We start from the raw sequence: 19729 nt of genomic DNA, 5'->3' as shown, positions 1-19729 counted from the left end.
GTTTTATGTTTGGTATGAATGTGCTCTTTGGTTTTTAAAATAATGATAGGGTTTTATATGTTTTTTAATATTAGATTTGTTCCACTACTATATTGTTTTTATTACTGTTGTGAGCCGCCCCGAGTCTTCGGAGAGGGGTGGCATACAAATCTAATAAATAATAATAATAATAATAATAATAATAATAATAATAATAATAATGATAATAATAATATCCTGGTATGGATATTTCCCATTCATTAGAATTCTTAAACCATGTCTCAGTTATGGCAACCAGATCCAAATTATTTCTAGATATTATGGCCATTAACTCACAGAGCTTATTGTTCAAGCTTCGAGCATTCGTGCACATTTCCCGAAGAACATTATTTTCCTTATTAGTTTGTCCCTTATCATCAACACTATTTTATTTACAGCTCTCTTTTCATAAGCTTCCAGAAACTGATTTATCCTCATTGGTTGTGGACAGAAATCATCCACATCAGTTACATCTCTGTCCTCTTTACCTAGTTTAAATGCCTGTCCAAAAAAGTTCTGAACTCCTCACTGAGCACCTGGGTGCCTCTGTATGATGGATGCAAACCATCCCTCTTAAACAGCTCCCTATTAGACCACCTACTGATATCATGACTTACATAGCCAAAACCTTCAGCTATACACCACTGCCTTAACCACACATTAAACTCTCTGATAGAAGTTGTTTAATCCTCCTGACCACAAACCAGTAACACTTCTGAGAAAGTCAGTGAATCAGTTATTCTGCCCAGCTCCATTCTTAGACATTGGAAATCTCTTTTTACTACATTAACATTTCTCTGGGACAAATCATTTGTGCCAAGATGCACCACTACATCAACATTATTACCTTTACTCGCAGCCTTGACAATATTTGTAATCCGCCTCCTGTCCCTGCTAGCAGTGGCCCCTGGGAGACACCTCATCAGCTTCACCACATCCTTACTCTGTCCCAAATCAAGATCTCTAACAGTCGAGTCACCCACAAGAAAATGTGTCCTCTTTTTATTTCTACTAACTGCACTTGATGGTTTGGTGACACCATGCACCTCACTTACAACTTCTCCTTGGAACATCCCCTCATTCTCTGCCTGAGGGGCCTCGCTAATATCTACAACATCCTTACCATTTAAATCCGCAAGAACATTATAGGAATTCGATACAGAGAGACCAAAATTGCTATGTTTTTGCTCCCCTGCACGTAATGTTCCTGAACCGACAGTTGTCCACACAGCCCTCCTCCTCGGGGGGCGCTGTGGAAGTGGAGGCTGCACACATGGCTGCATTACAGCATGTGGCTGGGACAATCTTTCCACTTCTGACTGCAAGCTACAAAGTAAGGACTGCAATCTAGATATCTTGCCATATAAACTAGATGCCCTTATGCAAAGAGGGCAGCACCCCAAGTTCCACAAGGTACTACGGAACACAACAGCCAAACAAGTGTTACACTGCACCAAGCCAAACATCTTAACAATTTGGTGAAATACAAGTACTTAGCAAGAAAATCAACAATCCCTATCGCTACCAAACTTTGCTGGTTTTGGTTTATATTTATAAGATTTGTGTGCCGTTAGGTGCGCGGGCCACTACCTTTCTCTCCCCCTTCTCTCAATAGGTCTCAGGTCCCAGTCAGGAGCAGTTTTTCTGGCCTTTGTGATCTGAAAGTGCGATTTAAAATGGCTTTTCTTTCCTTTTTATCGTTCCCAGTCTAGTCCCGCCCCAGCCTAATCTGTGAGTGGTTGGTGCTTGAACTCAAACTGCCAATAAAATTGTCCCTTTCTTGCCTTTCTCCTTCTTCCCACCACTAATATCTTCCGAAGCTCTTTGAATTCAAGAAATAGAAAATGTCTTAAAAAGCACTACCTTTCTCTCCTCCTTCTCTCAATAGGTCTCAGGTCCCAGCCAGGAGCAGCTTTTCTGGCTTTTGTGATCTGAAAGAACCTGTTAAACCCGAACTTCAACGGGTTTGCCCAACACTACTGATGAATCCTTAAGTTTAGTGGGATGGGAAAGGGAGAAACAAGGCCCATTCCATTTGTTTATCAATGAATAATCAGTGGAATGGATCAAGAATGGAGCAAGAATGAAAAAAGAAAATCCCATTGAATCAATAATTTTTGAATCACACAGATCAAATGATGACATCATATTGCTTGAACTGAACCACTTATATTTATTATATTTAATTATTCAGTGATGTGAAAACACTTACTGATTGTAATGGACAATTCATAGACAAATTATCACCAAGTCTCATCACTGTACTCCAGTTATCAAATGATTATGCATATGTGGACCATCTTTTAATGACTCTAAATTTCAGTGTATTTACATATCTGCATAATCTGTAGCACTGATGAAAATATCTAAAACTATAGTAGCACAATAGTATTGACATAAAATAATAAAGTTGGTTTTTCTTTGTTTATAGGAGCTAATTTTCTTTTTAAAAGTTATTTTTTTAATTTATATATAGTTGGAGGAATTTTTTGTAATGATTTCAGGAAAAAGTAGACCTGGACATAACATTTCATTCACACTTTATATTTAGATTATTATATTTTGTAAATGTTGATTTGCCTGAAAAAACATGAAAGTGCACATATAAATAATTGATGGTTCAGGTAAGATAAAAATATTAATGTGTGTTGATTATGATTTGAATTGTCTGTTTTCTAGGCTTTCAGAACAAACGATGGCTATATTGTAGTAGGAGCAGGAAATAATCAACAGTTTGCTACTCTTTGTAAGGTATGGCATTCAGAAAACAAAATAACTGACTTGAATAAGCTGTTTCTTTGACTTATTGACTCACTGGCCCCTCAGTCTCATCGCATGTAACTGGTGTCAGATGTAGTCAGGGCCCTGGTCTCAGGCTGCTGCTACTCAATGCCAGGTCAGTTGCCAACAAGGCCCCCTTAATCCAAGATCTACTCTTGGAGGAAAGGGCCAACCTGGCTTGCATGACTGAAACTTGGCTGGGACCTGAGGGAGGTCTTCCTCTCTCGAAAATGTGCCCAAATGGATTTCTGGCCCTGCATCAGCTGCGACACCAGGGAAGGGATGGGGGAGTGGCGGTCACTGTCCGGGAGATTCTAAGTTGTTGTCGGGTCCCTGCTCCAGAGATCGTTGGGTGTGAGTCTCTGCTCTTGAGATTGGATTTAGGGGTCTAGCTGCCTCCCAGCTATGTTGCAATAGCCCTGCCTGCGCTACTCGAGGCAGTGCCAGGTTGGCAGTGGAGTTCCCTAGGCTGGCAATCCTTGGGGACTTTAATCTACCATCACCCGGTGAAACCTTGGAGGTGGCGCAGGAGTTCATGGCTTTCATGACAACCATGGACCTGATCCAAGTAATTCAGGGTCCAACTCATAGAGGGGGTCACACACTCGACTTGGTGTTTCTCTCGGAGCAGTGCAGAACGGTTCTGGTTCTAAGGGGTATAGTCACCATGCCCTTGTTATGTTCAGACCACTCCCTGCTGAGGCTAGACTTTGACCGACCAATTCCCCATCGCAGGGAGATGGAGTTGATTAAGAGGTTTCACCTCAGGGAAGAGCCTTCTCTGTTGTCACCCCGGCTCTTTGGAATCAACTTCCACCTGATGTACACACTGCTCCCACTCTGCCGGCTTTCCATAAAGCCATAAAGACCTGGCTGTGCTGGCAGGCTTGGGCATCCTAAATTAACATCAACTTGACCATTTGAATGAACATGATTTCATGAATGGTATGTATGTGGGTTGTGTGTTGCCTCGTTATGAGGTTTTTTTTATCAGGGTTTGAGAATTTTACTTTTTTTCTTGACTTCTTTTTATCGCTATTTGTAATTTTATAATTTCATACTGTTTTAAGCCACCCTGAGCCACTCAGGATTGAGCGGCATAGAAGTCAAATTAATTAATTAATCAAATAAACAAATAAACAAACAAACAAACAAATAAATAAAAATAATAATAAATAAATAAATATTAGATTTGATTTAGATTTAGATTTATTGGATTTAAATGCCGCCCCTCTCTGCAATTATAAATAAATAAATAAATAAATAAATACTACAAATAATGAATAACTACAAGGAACTCTGGTGGTGCAGTAGTTAGCATGCAGTATTGCAAGCATACTCTGCCCAAAGCCTAAAGTATAATCCAGATGGAGTTCAATATTGACTCGGCCTTTGATCCTTCCAAGATCTGTAAAATAAGGACCCAGATTCTTGGGGGTACTTTGCTCACATTGTATACCACACAGACAGTGCTACAAAGCACTATAGGGCAATATCTAATATATAGTGGACAAGGCCTTCGGAGATGTGAGTTCCACCCCCTGCTTATTGGACCCGTGTCCCTCCTGGCTGATTTCAGCCAGCAGGGAGGTGACACGAAGCTGGGTTCTGGAGATTACCAATGCTTCATTGAGGGAGGGGTCCTGCCCGGCTCCCTACAAGGAGGCACTTGTGCACCCCCTCCTCAGGAAGCCTTCCGTGGACCCAGACGTATTTAATAACTATTGTCTTGCCTCCAACCTTCCCTTTATGGGGAAGGTTGTTGAGAAGGTGGTGTCACTCCAGCTCTAACGGTCCTTGAAAGAAGCCGATTATCTAGGCCCTCGACAGTCAGGATTCAGACCCGACTACAGCATGGAAACTGCTTTGGTTATGCTGATGGATGATCTCTGGCAAGCTTGGGGCAGGGGTTTATCCTCTGTCCTGGTGCTTCTTGGCCTCTCAGTGACTTTCGATACCATCAACCATGGTATCCTTCTGTGCTGACTGGAGGGATTGACAGTGGGAGGCCCTGTTCTGCGGTGGTTCTCCTACCTTCCTGGTTGGTTGCAGTCGGTGTTAGTGGAGGGTCAGAGGTCGACTCCTAGGTCCCTGCCTTGTGGGATACCTCAGGGGTCAGTCCTCTCCCCCCTGCTGTTTAATATCTACATGAAACCGCTAGGTGAGATCATCCAAGAGCATGGGGTGAGTTACCACCAGTATGCTGATGATACTCAGCTATACATATCCACCCTGTGTCCACTCAGTGAAGCATTGTAAGTAATGTGCCGGTGTCTAGAGGCTGTCAGGGTCTGGATGGGTGCCTCAGGCTCAAGCTCAATCCAGACAAGATGGAATGGCTGTGAGTACTGCCTTCCAAGGACATGTCCATCTGTCCATCCATCACCCTAGGGGTGGGGGAAACTTGATCCCTTCAGAGAGGGTCCACAACTTGGGCATCCTCCTCAACCCACAGCTGACATTAGAATATCATCTCTTGGCTTTGGCAAGGGGTTGTTTGCCCAGGTCTACCTGGTGCACCAGTTGCGGCCCTACCTAGACAGGGAGTCTCTGCTCACAGTCACTCACGCTCACATCACCTCGAGGTTCAACTACCATAATGCTCTCTACATAGGGCTGCCTTTGAAAAGTGTTCGGAAACTACAAATTGTGCAAAATGCAGCCACCCGAGCAGTCATGGGCTTGCCCAGACACTGACATATTTCTCCAACACTCTGCGGTCTGCATTGGTTGCCAGTTGGTTCCCGGACTCAATTCAAAGTGTTGGTTATGACCTATAAAGCCTTTCATGGCATCGGACCAGAATACTTCCAAAACTACCTTCTGCTGCATGAATCCCTCCGACTGGTCAGGTTCCACAGAGTTGGCCTCTTCCAAATTCCGTCAACCAGACAATGTCATTTGGCGGGGCCCAAGGGGAGAGCCTTCTCTGTGGGGCTCCCGACCCTTTGGAATGAGCTCCACCCGGAGATTCATACAGCCCCCACCCTCGTTCCCTTCCATAAGAGTCTGAAGACTCACTTATGTCACCAGGCCTGGGGCCATTAGATCTTTGCCCTATTTCCAATGCATGTGTTGAGAGAATGTGGAGTGAATGTAATGATTGTTTTTTATGGTTTCTGGTTTTTTTTAAAAGATTTTTAATTAGTTAATTGGATTAAGATATTGTGTGTTGTATATTTTATATGTTGTGAGCCACCCTGAGTCCTCGGAGAGGGGCGGCTTAGAAATTCAATTGATAATAATAATAATAATAATAATAATAATAATAATAATAATAATAATAATAATAGCCCCACTGATGAGTATGCCTTGTTGTGGTAGTGGGCTTGTGTGCTTCAATGAAGCTGAGAGCTGTGCCAGCAGTAGTGTAAACTACTGGCAGGTCTAACCTTGCCAGAGTGGTCAAAGCAGAGGAGCCAGACTAAATGTACCTAACCCATTTAAACTAATCGAGAGACAAAACAAAAAGAAATCCATACTGGCTCGGTCATTGCCCAGGATAAAAAGGACCATGGTGGCTGCTGTGGAACCTGGGCAGCCATTGACAAATGAGCTACAGGAACAAAACAAAGAAAGCTTACAAATCAAAAAGTGGCAGAAATTCTCAATGTCAGAGAATCGCACAATCATGAAGTGTTATTACAACTCGGAGCCTCAAAAACGTGGATATCAAAGACGGATGTACCAATTATGGAAACAAGAACATGCAGACTCAAAAATAACGGAACTTCGACTGGCCGATCAGCAACGACTCATAATCAGGAACTAAATGTTCAGTGAAGTCAAATTAGAAGAAATACAGAAAATTTGCAAAATAGAAACACCATAATTTGATCTGGCACCAGTAGAAGCTCCAATAAGATCTGGAGTCATTGCACAACTGGAACCTGATGAAAACTTGGAAATACAGCAAGAAACTGCAGATAAGACACTTGACACTGTGACTCAAAGGCAGCAAGAACTGAAGGACCAAATACTTGCTCATGCAGGGTCCAATGCAGAGCGAAAGAGACTGCCAGCCTTAAAAAACATAAGCAAGAAACGACTTGTCCCACTGATGGAAGATATTAACTCTGCACTTGCAACTATCAATATAACTTCAATTGAATAATTGAATCAGCTTGCCTACAGTACAGCTGTGATAGTAACTGAAGAACTAGGGTTACTGCAACAGAAACCAATGGGAAAACCAACTGGAAAACCAAAATGGAAAATCCGACTAGAACTGAAAATCAAAAGCTTGAGATCAGATGCAAGTAACTTGAAGAACATTAAGGATCAGAAACTGAACAATCAGAAGATCAAAGACTATTTGACAAAAAAGTACTGGCTTAGTACAAGAAAAATCGAGGAAGCTCTGTAAATTATAAAGCAGCAGATAACAGCGACAGCCAGGAAAATTGAGCGATATGAAGGTAGGATCATCGAGTACAGACAGAATCAAACATTTCAATCCAACCAGAGGCAGTTCTACCAAAACCTGCATCAGCAAACAGATAAGAAAATTGAAAAGCCAGAGGTGAAAATAACAACAAAATTCTGGAAAGAACTCTGGGAGGTCGAAAAGGACTATAACAAAACTGCTGGGTGGATAAAGGAGTTTGAGAAAAAATTCTCAAACAGCAGCTGGAAATAACACCTGAAATGATTGCAAAAAGAGCGAAGAAAGTAAAGAACTGGACATCCCCTGGCACTGATCAGGTGCATGTTTTTTGGCTGAAATACCTGACCAGCCTGCATGCAAAAATGGCTGAATTGTTCAAGAAAATGCTGCAGACAGGAAATATCAGTGAATGGCTTACAACTGGCAGAACATATTTAATACAGAAAGATGCAGCGAAAGGACCCATACCAGGAAACTACAGGCCAATAACATGTTTGCCAACCATGCTCAAACTGCTGACAGGTATCATAACTGACAGAATTCAGGACTACCTAGAAGAATATGACATCATGCCAGTGGAGCAAAAGGGCAATAAAAGATGAAGCAGAGGTACAAATGATTTTGGAGGACTGTAAGCACAGGAAAACAAACCTATACATGACCTGGATTGACTACAAGAAAGCCTTTGACTCATTGCCACACAGCTGGATCTTAAAATACCTGGAAGTCATTGGAATCAATGAAAAACCAGGAAATTCATAGAAAAGGCGATGAAATATTGGAAGACTGAGCTTTTTGTTGGAATGAAAGCTATGGACTGATCATCATCAGAAGGGGCATCTTCCAGGGGGACTCTTTGTCCTCATTGCTATTCATCATCGCTATAATCCCGCTGTCACTCATCCTACAGAAAACAAACCTAGGAAGCTTCTCAAGGTGAAGCAAACTAAGGACCAGTACAGCAAAACTGTAACTCAATGTCGTATGGACAGTTGGCGGAACAAAGCATCGCATGGCCAGTTCTTGGAGAAGATTGAAGGCAATGTGGATAAAGAAAAGACCTGGCCATGGTTTACAAGTGGAACACTCAAAAAGGAGACAGAAGGACTAATACTGGCGGCACAAGAACAGGCCATTAGAACAAATGCTGTCAAAGCCAGAATTGAAAAATCAGCAGACTATCCAAAGTGCAGACTCTGTAAATAAACAAATGAAACAACCAATCACATACTCCGCTGCTGCAAAAAGATCGCACAGACTGACTAGAAGCATAGACACGATGTTGTGGCACAGATGATCCACTGGAAGTTGTGCCAGAACTACCATCTACCAGTGGCAAAGAACTGGTGGGATCATAAGCTCGAAAAAGTGGTCGAAAATGAGCAAGCAAATCTACTGTGGGACTTCCGAATTCAGACTGACCGAATTCTGAAGCATAACACACCAGACATCCTGATTGTGGAGAAAAAGAAAGCATGGATCATCGACATCGCAATCCCAGGAGACAGCAGAATTGAGGAGAAGCAGCTAGAGAAATTAGTGAAATATGAAGATCTAGAAATCAAGCTGCAATGACTCTGGCATAAGCCAGTGAAAGTGGTCCCAATGGTACTTGGCACGCTGGGCGCAGTGCCAAAGGATCTCAGTGGACATTTGAAAACCATCGGAATTGACAAAATTTCCATCTGTCAATTGCAAAAGGCTGCTTTACTGGGATCGGCAAACATAATTCGCCGCTACATCATGCAGTTCTAGGTGCTTGGGAAGCACCTGACTGGTGATGAAATGCGAAATCCAGCATAGTGATCTCGTTTGCTGTGTTGTATTGAAATAATAATAATGAAAATGATAATAATAATAATAATAATAATAATAATAATGTCTAAGGGCTATTGCTAATTCAAAAAGTAATAATGGGTCATGCGTAGTTTTAAATGGTATTGTAGTATAAAGAAACTATTTTCATATGAAAATCTAGTAGTGGTTGTAATTGTATCATTTAGGATTAAAAATTCACCTGGAAATCTATCTAAATCCCAACACTCCAAGGAGAAAATGTATGATTTCAGGTTAATAGGTTTATTCTGTCATTCTAAGTAAAATTCTTAATTAATTATTTTTAACCTATGGTTTGCATTTCTTTTTCTTGTTACAAATTATGAAAGCAAGAAAGCAGAAACTGCTAATTATTTAGCAATTGACCTAAATGTTTAAGTGACAGATTGGCTACATGTACCAATACCATTTTTTATTTCGTCATAAACATGGTCTTCTACAGTAGGCCAAAGAAGTTGGTATTGCTTAAAACCCCTAGCAGAATAAAAATATAGTAAATCAAAATTATCAACACAGTGACAAATATAATTAATATTGTTATAAACAGATTTCTAAACATCTTTGATATATAGAAATGGTTTTATAAATGTAGAGTGAAATGTCATGGTAGAAATATTTGAAATAATTAAATGAATGAAATATAGAGATGATGTTTATAATAACCATACATATAAATATATTTTAAAGAGTTTGGTTTCATTTATTAAAATGTTCAATAAATCATATACTTACATTAAAGCTTAGAACTTTTGCTGACATTATGTTCCTAAATGTATTATAACTCATTTGATTTAGATTCTCAGTTTGCCTGAAATTATTCAGGACCCCAAATATGAAAATAACCAGCAACGAGTGGTAAATAGGAAAGAACTTATTGGAATATTGTCAGCCAGGTATGTCCTCAACATTTAATACGTTTATTTGCAAATTTATTTCATAGATTAATCATACTGAGCATTCTGCATGTATGTGTCATGTGTAAATGATTACTATCATATAAAGAATATTTAAGCTTTTTTATATGGCTAGTATTAATGGCAAGGCAATGTGTACTAATAAAACTCAGAAAACAAAGGTTTCTTCAAAGCAATGTTACTAAATTAATCTTCTCTTGAGCAAGTTTGCATATAGGCATAACAAGAAAAATGATTAAAAATAGTAAAAGGCAAAACAATACCAACAAAAAATAAATATTGGAGTGTGCATGCAAATGTGTGCACATGTGCACGCGCATACACATAAAATGAGGATAATACATACTTAATTTAATTTAATTTATTTGACTTCTATGCTGCCCAATCCCGTGAGACTCAGGACTTCTATGCTGCCCAATCCCGTGAGACTCAGGGCTTCTTACAGTGATAACAGAGGTGTGGTTTTCTATCGTTGGGGTTGCGGGGTTGTCCTCTCCCTCCAGGGCGGTGGTGATCCACCCCTTGGGCCCAGGCGACCCCCTGTTCAAGATCGAGCCCTCCAGGCTCAATCAAACCGCAACTGGCAATCCCCCAGCGAGGAAAAGGGAGAGACGGGGATAGAGCTCTATCCCTGTCCTCCCGGCGCGACTCGTGCCTCACCCGGAAGTCCAACCTGCTCCCTTCTTAACCAGGGGGGAGTTGGGGAGCCCTTGCACAGTAGTGCCAAGGACTTTAACACGTTTTTAGCTGATAAAATCGCTTGGATCCAAGCGGACCTCGACTCCAATTGGATAACAGTCGACTGACAATGAGTCAGTCGAGGTGACTTGGGCCCGTACTTGTCCATCTGTCTGGGAAGAGTTTGATCTGGTGACACCTGATGAAGTGGACAAGGCCATTGGAGCTGTGAGTTCCGCCACCTGTTTGCTGGATCCGTGTCCCTCCTGGCTGGTCTCAGCCAGCAGGGAGGTGACACAGAGCTGGGTCCTGGAGATTGTCAACCCTTCTTTGGGGAGGGGGTCCTTTCCGGATCCCTACAAGGAGGCACTTGTGCGTCCCCTCCTCAAGAAGCCTTCCCTGGACCCAGCCATTCTCAACAACAATTGTCCAGTCTCCAACTTTCCCTTTATGGGGAAGGTTGTTGAAAAGGTGGTGGCGCTCCAGCGGTCCTTGATAGAAGCTGATTATCTAGGCCCTCAGCAGTCAGGATTCAGGCCCGGCTACAGCACGAAAACTGCTTTGGTCGTGCTGATGGATGATCTCTGGTGGGTCCGGGACAAGGGGTTTACCCTCTGTCCTGGTGCTTCTTGACCTCTCAGCGGCTTTCAATACCATCAACCATGGTATCCTTCTGCACCGGCTGGAGGGGTTGGGAGTGGGAGGCACTGTTCTTCAGTGGTTCTCCTCCTACCTCTCCGGTCGGTCACAGTCGGTGTTAGTGGGGGGTCAGAGGTCAACCTCTAGGTTGCTCCCTTGTGGAGTGCCTCAGGGGTCGGTCCTCTCCCCCCTGCTATTTAATATCTACATGAAACCGCTGGGTGAGATCCTCCAAGGGCATGGGGTGAGGTATCATCAGTATGCAGATGATACCCAGCTTTATATCTCCACCCCATGCCCAGTCAGCAAAGCAGTGAAAGTGATGTGCCGGTGCCTGGAGGCTGTTAAGGCTGGATGGGTGTCAACAGACTCAAACTCAACCCTGATAAGATGGAGTGGCTGTGGGTTTTGCCTCCCAAGGACAATTCCATCTGTCCATCCATTACCCTGGGGGGGGGGGAATCACTGACCCCCTCAGAGAGGGTCCGCAACTTGGGCGTCCTCCTCGATCTACAGCTCACATTAGAGAAACATCTTTCAGCTGTGGCGAGGGGGGCGTTTGCCCAGGTTCGCCTGGTGCACCAGTTGCGGCCCTATTTGGACCGGGAGTCACTGCTCACAGTCACTCATGCCCTCATCACCTCAAGGCTCGACTACTGTAACACTCTCTACATGGGGCTGCCTTTGAAAAGTGTTCGGAAACTTCAGATCGTGCAGAATGCATCTGCGAGAGCAATCATGGGCTTCCCTAAATATGCCCCTGTTACACCAACACTCCGTAGTTTGCATTGGTTGCCGATCAGTTTCCGGTCACAATTCAAAGTGTTGGTTATGACCTATAAAGCCCTTCATGGCGTTAGACCAGAATATCTCCGGGACCGCCTTCTCCCTCACGAATCCCAGCGACCAGTTAGGTCCCACAGAGTTGGCCTTCTCCAGGTCCCATCGACTAAACAATGTCATTTGGCGGGACCCGGGGAAGAGCCTTCTTTGTGGTGGTCCCGACCCTCTGGAACCAACTCCCCCCAGAGATCAGAATTACCCCCACCCTCCTCGCCTTTCGTAAGTTCCTTAAAGCCCGCCTCTGTCGTCAGGCATGGGTTAATTGAGATATTCCTTTTCCCCTAGGCCTATACAATTTATGCATGGTATGTTTGTGTGTATGTTTGGTTTTTAAATAAGGGTCTTTTAATTATTTTAAATATTAGATTTGCTATATGTTGTTCATTATTGTTGTTAGCTGCCTCAAGTCTATGGAGAGGGGCGGCATACAAATCTAATAGATAGATAGATAGATAGATAGATAGATAGATAGATAGATAGATAGATAAATAGATAAATAAAATAAAATAAAATAAATAAATAACTTTCTTCTTCCTCCTGGTTCTTGTTGATCTTTTATTTCACCCCATAACATAACTACTGAAACACTATATATGTTTTTGCTGAATTTGAAAATTAAGGGAGACTAGGATAGATCTATTTCGGCCTTATTTCGGCCTCATCAGCTAGCCATACCCTCACTGGGACTTGAACATGCAACCTTTGCCTTGTAAGGCAGAGTATTAACCTCCCTTCAGCTCTGTACCAGGGAAGGGTTACATATTTTTGTTTCGAATCCCCCTGGTGTATTGAAGGAACATCACGGCTCCTTTTCTGCCTCTCGGTCCAACCCAGGGCCATTTCAACGCAGTTAATTTTATTGATAGCCGACAATTCTATCTGTATGTGTCACATGTTTTTGCTGAATTTGAAAATTAAGGGAGACTAGGATAGATCTATTTCGGCCTTATTTTGGCCTCATCAGCTAGCCATACCCTCATGGGATATATATATATATATATATTCTTTTTTTCCCTCTCTCCTCTTTTTTAAATTTTCATGAGAGGTTTTTGTGCTTTACATTCATTTAGTAACTTAGGATTGTTTAAGAAATATTTAGGTAATATAAAGTATACAATAAGAGTATTTAATTATTTAGATAAGCTTAAGACTGTTTTACAGTTTAAGAGTATTTAAGAAAATAGTTTATTATTCAAGAGTAGAGATATAAAATTTAAGTTAGTAGTTTAAGACAGTTCAATTAAGAATGCTGAATTATTAATTATTAACATCTAATTAATTGAATTTATTGGAGAGTTATTATAAAATCCACAATCTGGTAGAAAGTAATTTATATACAGGAAATTTAATATATACCATTAAAATTGGTTTTTATTATTCCTTATAGATAAGCAATAGTTGATTGAAAGATCTATTCTCTGTAGAAATAATAGTTGTAATATTAAGACCTCAGAATCCTGTATCACTATTAGAGATAAATTTTAAAGTAACTAAGAATATGTAACAGGACGAACCATTGTAAACATTGTATATGCTATTGTGGAAAAATTTAGGAAGGTCATTCAGCATGACTAGCACAACCATGACAATGAAAATTATCACAAAACAAACATGTAACCCAACTTTAACTAGTCTGGATTCACTGATGCAACAAAAGACAATATATACTATGTTATCAAAGGAGAAATCTGGATCATCTATTAGCTTACAATCAATACAAGAAATGTTAATACAGATGCTACAGATGTTAATACAGATGCTTTTCTATGACAAGAACAGTAGAGAATAATAAAGCAGAAGCAAAAAAGCATCTTGAAGAACTAAAAGCAGAGATGGGAAAATTTAAAGACAAAGTTAAAGGAATTGATGAGAGAATATATAATCAACATTAGAAACATAGAAACATAGAAGATTGACGGCAGAAAAAGACCTCATGGTCCATCTAGTCTGCCCTTATACTATTTCCTGTATTTTATCTTAGGATGGATATATGTTTATCCCAGGCATGTTTAAATTCAGTTACTGTGGATTTACCTACCACGTCTGCTGGAAGTTTGTTCCAAGGATCTACTACTCTTTCAGTAAAATAATATTTTCTCATGTTGCTTTTGATCTTTCCCCCAACTAACTTCAGATTGTGTCCCCTTGTTCTTGTGTTCACTTTCCTATTAAAAACACTTCCCTCCTGAACCTTATTTAACTTTTTAACATATTTAAATGTTTTGATCATGTCCCCCCTTTTCCTTCTGTCCTCCAGACTATACAGATTGAGTTCATTAAGTCTTTCCTGATACATTTTATGCTTAAGACCTTCCACCATTCCTGTAGCCTGTCTTTGGCCCCATTCAATTTTGTCAATATCTTTTTGTAGGTGAGGTCTCCAGAACTGAACACAGTATTCCAAATGTAGTCTCACCAGCGCTCTATATAGCAGGATCACAATCTCCCTCTTCCTGTTTGTTATACCTCTAGCTATGCAGCCAAGCATCCTACTTGCTTTTCCTACCACCCGACCACACTGCTCACCCATTTTGAGACTGTCAGAAATCACTACCCCTAAATCCTTCTCTTCTGAAGTTTTTGCTAACACAGGACTGCCAATACAATACTCAGATTGAGGATTTCTTTTCCTCAAGTGCATTATTTTACATTTGGAAACATTAAACTGCAGTTTCCATTGCTTTGACCATTTATCTAGTAAAGCTAAAACATATACCATATTACAGACGCCTCCATTCAAGGAAAACTAAAAGAAAATGAACAAAAGATAAAAACAATAGAAGATAAAGTGGGAAAAGTGAACAGAAAGTGGAGGAGAGGGGGGGGGGGGAAAGTGGTTTGACCTAAAGAAATTTGGAACAGGCTATTGCTCAGTTAGAGATGGAACGTGCATCCTATAATCTGTGATTCCAAAATATTATTTAAGAAAAAGATGAAACTCTATGAGAAAAAAATATTAGAGATATTGGCAAAAATTCTGCAAATGGACCCACAAGAAATGATACGTGAAGTAGATGAAATATACCAAGTCCATAGGAATTATGCAAGAAGGCACCATCTACCCAGAGAGGGGCACATTAAATTTGCTAGAAGAGTGATTAGGGATGATATCTATAAATGGTCACGAAACCAAACAATTTCATGCAGAGGAAAAGAAATAATAATGCTAAAACAAATACTGTACCTCCAAAAACCTGAGAAAACGGGAAACAATACTAATTCTTGGCAAGAAAATTAATAAAAAAGAATGTGATGTTTAAATGGCTCTTGCCAGAAGGCATGATAATAACATGGCAAGAGAAGAAAATTAGGATAGATTCAGTGGAAGAAGCAAGACAATTTTGTGAAGAAAATGGTTTATTACAAGAAGAGCAACTTAGCAGAGAAAGCAGGGAAAGTAAAGAAGAACTGGAAGTATCGAGCCAAGAGGACGAAGAATCAATAGAAGAAAGAGTAAGACAAAGGGAAAATAACAAGAAACAAGAACATCAAGAAGAACCACAAGGAAGAAGATTTAAGAGAAACAAGATACCAAAAAATATTATAAATAACAATGTTGGAAGAAATAAAAATAATATCAACCAATGTAAATGGACCCAATAATCCTAAAAAAGAAGGTTAATATTTGCAAAATTAAATAAACTAAAAACTAATGTAATTACTTTGTAAGAATTACAAAATTAGGTACACTTTACACTTAATTAGCTGATCAGAAGAAAAGAGGTGTTGCAATTTTTGTGAAAAAAATCAATTCAAAAAATATATACAACGATTAGGATGGAAGAATATTAATAGTAGAAATAGAAATTGAACTGAAACCCCTCACATTGATAGCAATTTATGCACCTATTGAAAAACAGACTTCTACAAAAAACTGCATGAAAAAAATTATTGAATTGGAACTTGAAAATTTACTCATATTAGAAAAGGGGGACCCAGTTGATATTGTATATCTTGACTTTCAAAAGATTTTTGACAAAGTCCCTCACCAAAGGCTCCTAAAAAAGCCCTTCAGCCACGGAATTAGAGGACTGGTCTTGTCCTGGATTGGTAACTGGCTAAATTGTAGGAAGCAAAGGGTGGACAATTCTCTGGAAAGAAGAAGTGGTGTACCCCAAGGTTCAGTTTTGGGGCCTTTACTTCTTAATTTATTCATTAATGATCTGGTTGTTGAAGTAAATAGTGAGGTAGCAAAATTTGCTAATGACACTAAATTGTTCTGGGTAGTGAAAAGTGAAACTGATTGTCAAGAGCTCCAGAACGATCTGTTGAAATTGAGTGAGTGGGCAACAAAGTGGCAAATGCATTTTAACCTAAACAACTGCAAAGTTATGCACATCGGGGCAAAGAATCCCAATTATACCTACCAACTGATGGGGACCAAACTTTCTGAGATAACCCAAGAAAGGGATCTTGGGGTTTTGGTGGACAGCTCAATGAAGATGTCAACCCAGGGCGCAGCAGCAGTAAATAAAAGCAAATTCCATGCTTGGCATGATTAGGAAGGGAATCGATAATAAGTCGGTATTGTATTGCCTCTGTACAAATCGATGGTGAGACCACACTTGGAGTACTGTGTACAGTTCTGGTCACCACACCTCAAGAAGGATATAATGGAAATGAAAAAGGTGCAAAAAAGGGCAACAGGGGAAGAGCCTTCTCTATAGCGGCCCCGACCCTCTGGAACCAGCTCGCCCTAGAGATCAGAATTGCCCCCACCCTCCTTGCCTTTTGTAAGCTCCTTAAAACCCACTTCTGTCGTCAGGCATGGGGGAATTGAGATATCCCCCTCCCCCAGGCCTATACAATTTACGCATGGTATGTTTGTGTGTATGTTTTGCTTTTTAATAAGAGAGTATTAGTTACTTTAAATATTAGATTTGTCATACATTGTTTTATTATTGTTGTGAGCCGCCCTGAGTCTACGGAGAGGGGCGGCATACATATCTAGTAAGTAAGAAAACAAAACAACAAAACAAAACAAAACAAACCAGAATGATCAAGGGAATGGAGCATCTTCCTTATGAAACCAGGTTGCAACGCCTTGGTCTCTTCAGCCTTGAAAGACGACGTTTAAAGGGGCGGCTTGATCAAAGAAAAGGTGGATCGAGAACAATTCTTTTCTGTATCACACAATACTAGACAAGGGGGCACTCCCTAAAGCTCATAGGTAAGAAAGTGAGGACAAATCAAGGGAAATATTTCTTCACCCAGAGGGTTGTTGGTTTATGGAATTCACTTCCAGAAGAGGTTGTAACAGCTGTCAGCCTTGAGAGCTTCAAGGCAGGATTAGACAGATTCATGGATGCCAAGTGTATCGGTGGTTATTGAAATGGATGTCCATGTGCCTCCTCTATGTTGCTTGAGGCAGGCAGGATTCCATTGAGTAACATTTGTTGAGGGTTAGGGAAAAGGGAGGGTCTTGCCTTCTCTTTCTGCTCAAGATCCCCACGGACAATTGGTGGGCCACTCTGTGACACAGAATGCTGGACTCGATGGGCTTTGGTCTGATTCAGCATGGCTGTTTTTATGTTCTTATGTTTCATTTTGTTTCTATTATGTCTGTGCAAATTCATTTAAATTTTAATGTCTTTGTTTTTTAGTGTTGTGTTTCTGTTTTTAAAATTCAATAAAAAATATTTTTTAAAAAACCACTTGTTGTTTTGTTGTATTAGATGGTAAAAATCGTAGTTGCCAGCCTTGGAGCTCTTGCCTTCACCTCCTCAGCTACCAGAAACCAGAACCGGAAATATCAGATAATCAGATAATTTTATCTGACTTCCAGTTGACGTTGCGGTGGGAATGGCTTGAAAATAGCAGAGCCTAGCTGGGCTCTGTGAAATTCAGCTGGCAACTCCTTGCCAGGAGATCCTATGGGGTCAAGCTGCCCTGGAGGGGTGGTGAAGAAAAGACAAGCACTTTCCCTGTTGATCCTAAGAAAGCTCCCCTGAACAGCAGCAGGGACAATTGTCATCTTGGTCTGTCGCAAGCTGGGACAACTGGGACAGTAAGATCTTATGCTGAAGAGGTGCATGGACAGGACAGGAAAACTGGGTGCAATAGCTTCCGACTTTTACCCCAAAGATTTAACTCAAGTTAAAAATTTAAAAAACAATCTCCAAATAGTAAGAATGCAGTGATTGGATTTCTGGAGAAGGATTAAAGACTAAAAATTTAAGAGAAAGATCAAAGATTAAAGACTAAGATGCAAAAGAAATATAGGATGTTTTAAAACCCAGGAAAACCTGGAAAAAGTTGAACAACATTGTGAAAAGTGAATATTGATTGAAATTGCTTTTCCAAATTCTATCTTTAAATCAGTGGTGAAATCCAAAAATTTCTTCTATCAATTCTGTGGGAGTGGCTGGGTCATGTGACTGGGTGGGTATGGCCAACTTTATTGGCATTTCTCCTTAGTCCAATTCATAGTAAATAGCACTGTGCTAATATTTTAAATAGAATAGAATAATAGAGTTGGAAACTTATTTGGAGGTCTTCTAGTCCAACCCCCTACTTAGGAAGGAAACCCTACACCACTTCAGGCAAATGGTTATCCAATCTCTTCTTTAAAATGTCCAGTGTTAGAACATTTATAACTTCTGGAGGCAAGTTGTTCCACTGATTGATTGTTCTGTCAGGAAATTTGGAGGGCTCTTACAAAAATGAGAGTGTCAATCTATTTTCCAAAGCACCAAAAGTCACAACAATAAACAATGGATGGAAACTAACCAAAGAGAGAAGCAACCTAGGACTAAGGAGAAATTTCTACGGGTGAGACCAATCAACCAATGGAACAGCTTGCCATCGCTAGAGGCTTTCAAAAAGAGTGAGGGAAGTACACCCCAAAAGGACAGTGCCAGATACCACTAAAACAATACAGAAAACTTAAAAGAGCATTCCCCTTTTTAATTACCTTTGAAAACCCTAATTACTTTTGAAAACCTTGGCATGCTGCCAAAAGTCATTAACCCACCTCTATTATTTTATGTTATCTATGTTCTAAATTGGGTGCTTCACAACAGAAGCAATATAACTGGCTAGACCGCACATGAATTAAATTCTTGGCCTGTACGATCAAACTGCATTGAGAAGGGGCATGGTCAATGCCACGGCACTATGGAGTTTCCCTCGTTCTGTAAGGGAACTCCGAAACCTGCACCGTCTGGAGACCTGGTCCTTTCAGAACCAGGTCAGAACCAACCAGAAGGAGTGGGGAAGAAGAGGAGTACCAGCCAGTGGATTGGGAGGTGTGACAACCCCCCTAGGGAGCTGGAGCAGCTGCTTGGCTGATGAGAGATGATGGGAGAGTTTTCCTAGCTTTGGTGGTTGCTTTCACAAGGATTTGTATTGTGACATTGGAGACATCTGGAAAATGAAAAGTCAAGATCAGAGGCCAGAGGAAGTGCTTCTGACTGGGACTCTGAGACCTTGTGAGAGAAGGAGGAGAGACAGGTAGCGAAAAAAACATTTTCTATTTTCTATTTCCTGAATTCAAAGAGATTGGGGAGAAACTACTGGCTAGGAAGGAGGAGGAAGGTGGGAAAGGGACATTTTCATTTGCAATTTGAATTCAAACACAGACCAATTACAGATTGGGCTGGGGAGGAACTACTGGCTGGAAGAAGAACAAAGG

At 40.7% G+C, this 19729-nt stretch overlaps 1 protein-coding gene across 3 annotated transcripts in view; it reads left to right on the top strand.

Moving 5' to 3' along the window:
• Positions 1 to 19729, top strand: part of SUGCT (succinyl-CoA:glutarate-CoA transferase) — a 417742-nt gene that overhangs the window by 212480 nt on the left and 185533 nt on the right. For 2 of the 3 annotated variants that reach the window (XM_070727742.1, XM_070727744.1), the window contains exons 10-11: positions 2698 to 2769; positions 9818 to 9915. In XM_070727742.1, coding sequence (XP_070583843.1) covers positions 2698 to 2769; positions 9818 to 9915 — 170 coding nt within the window. The remainder of the gene's footprint in view (positions 1 to 2697; positions 2770 to 9817; positions 9916 to 19729) is intronic. The other variant, XM_070727743.1, reaches the window with a different exon arrangement.

The sequence above is a fragment of the Erythrolamprus reginae genome, chromosome Z, assembly GCF_031021105.1.
Source record: "Erythrolamprus reginae isolate rEryReg1 chromosome Z, rEryReg1.hap1, whole genome shotgun sequence".
NCBI lineage: Eukaryota > Metazoa > Chordata > Lepidosauria > Squamata > Dipsadidae > Erythrolamprus > Erythrolamprus reginae.
This window is presented reverse-complemented; position numbering and strand designations above follow the sequence as displayed.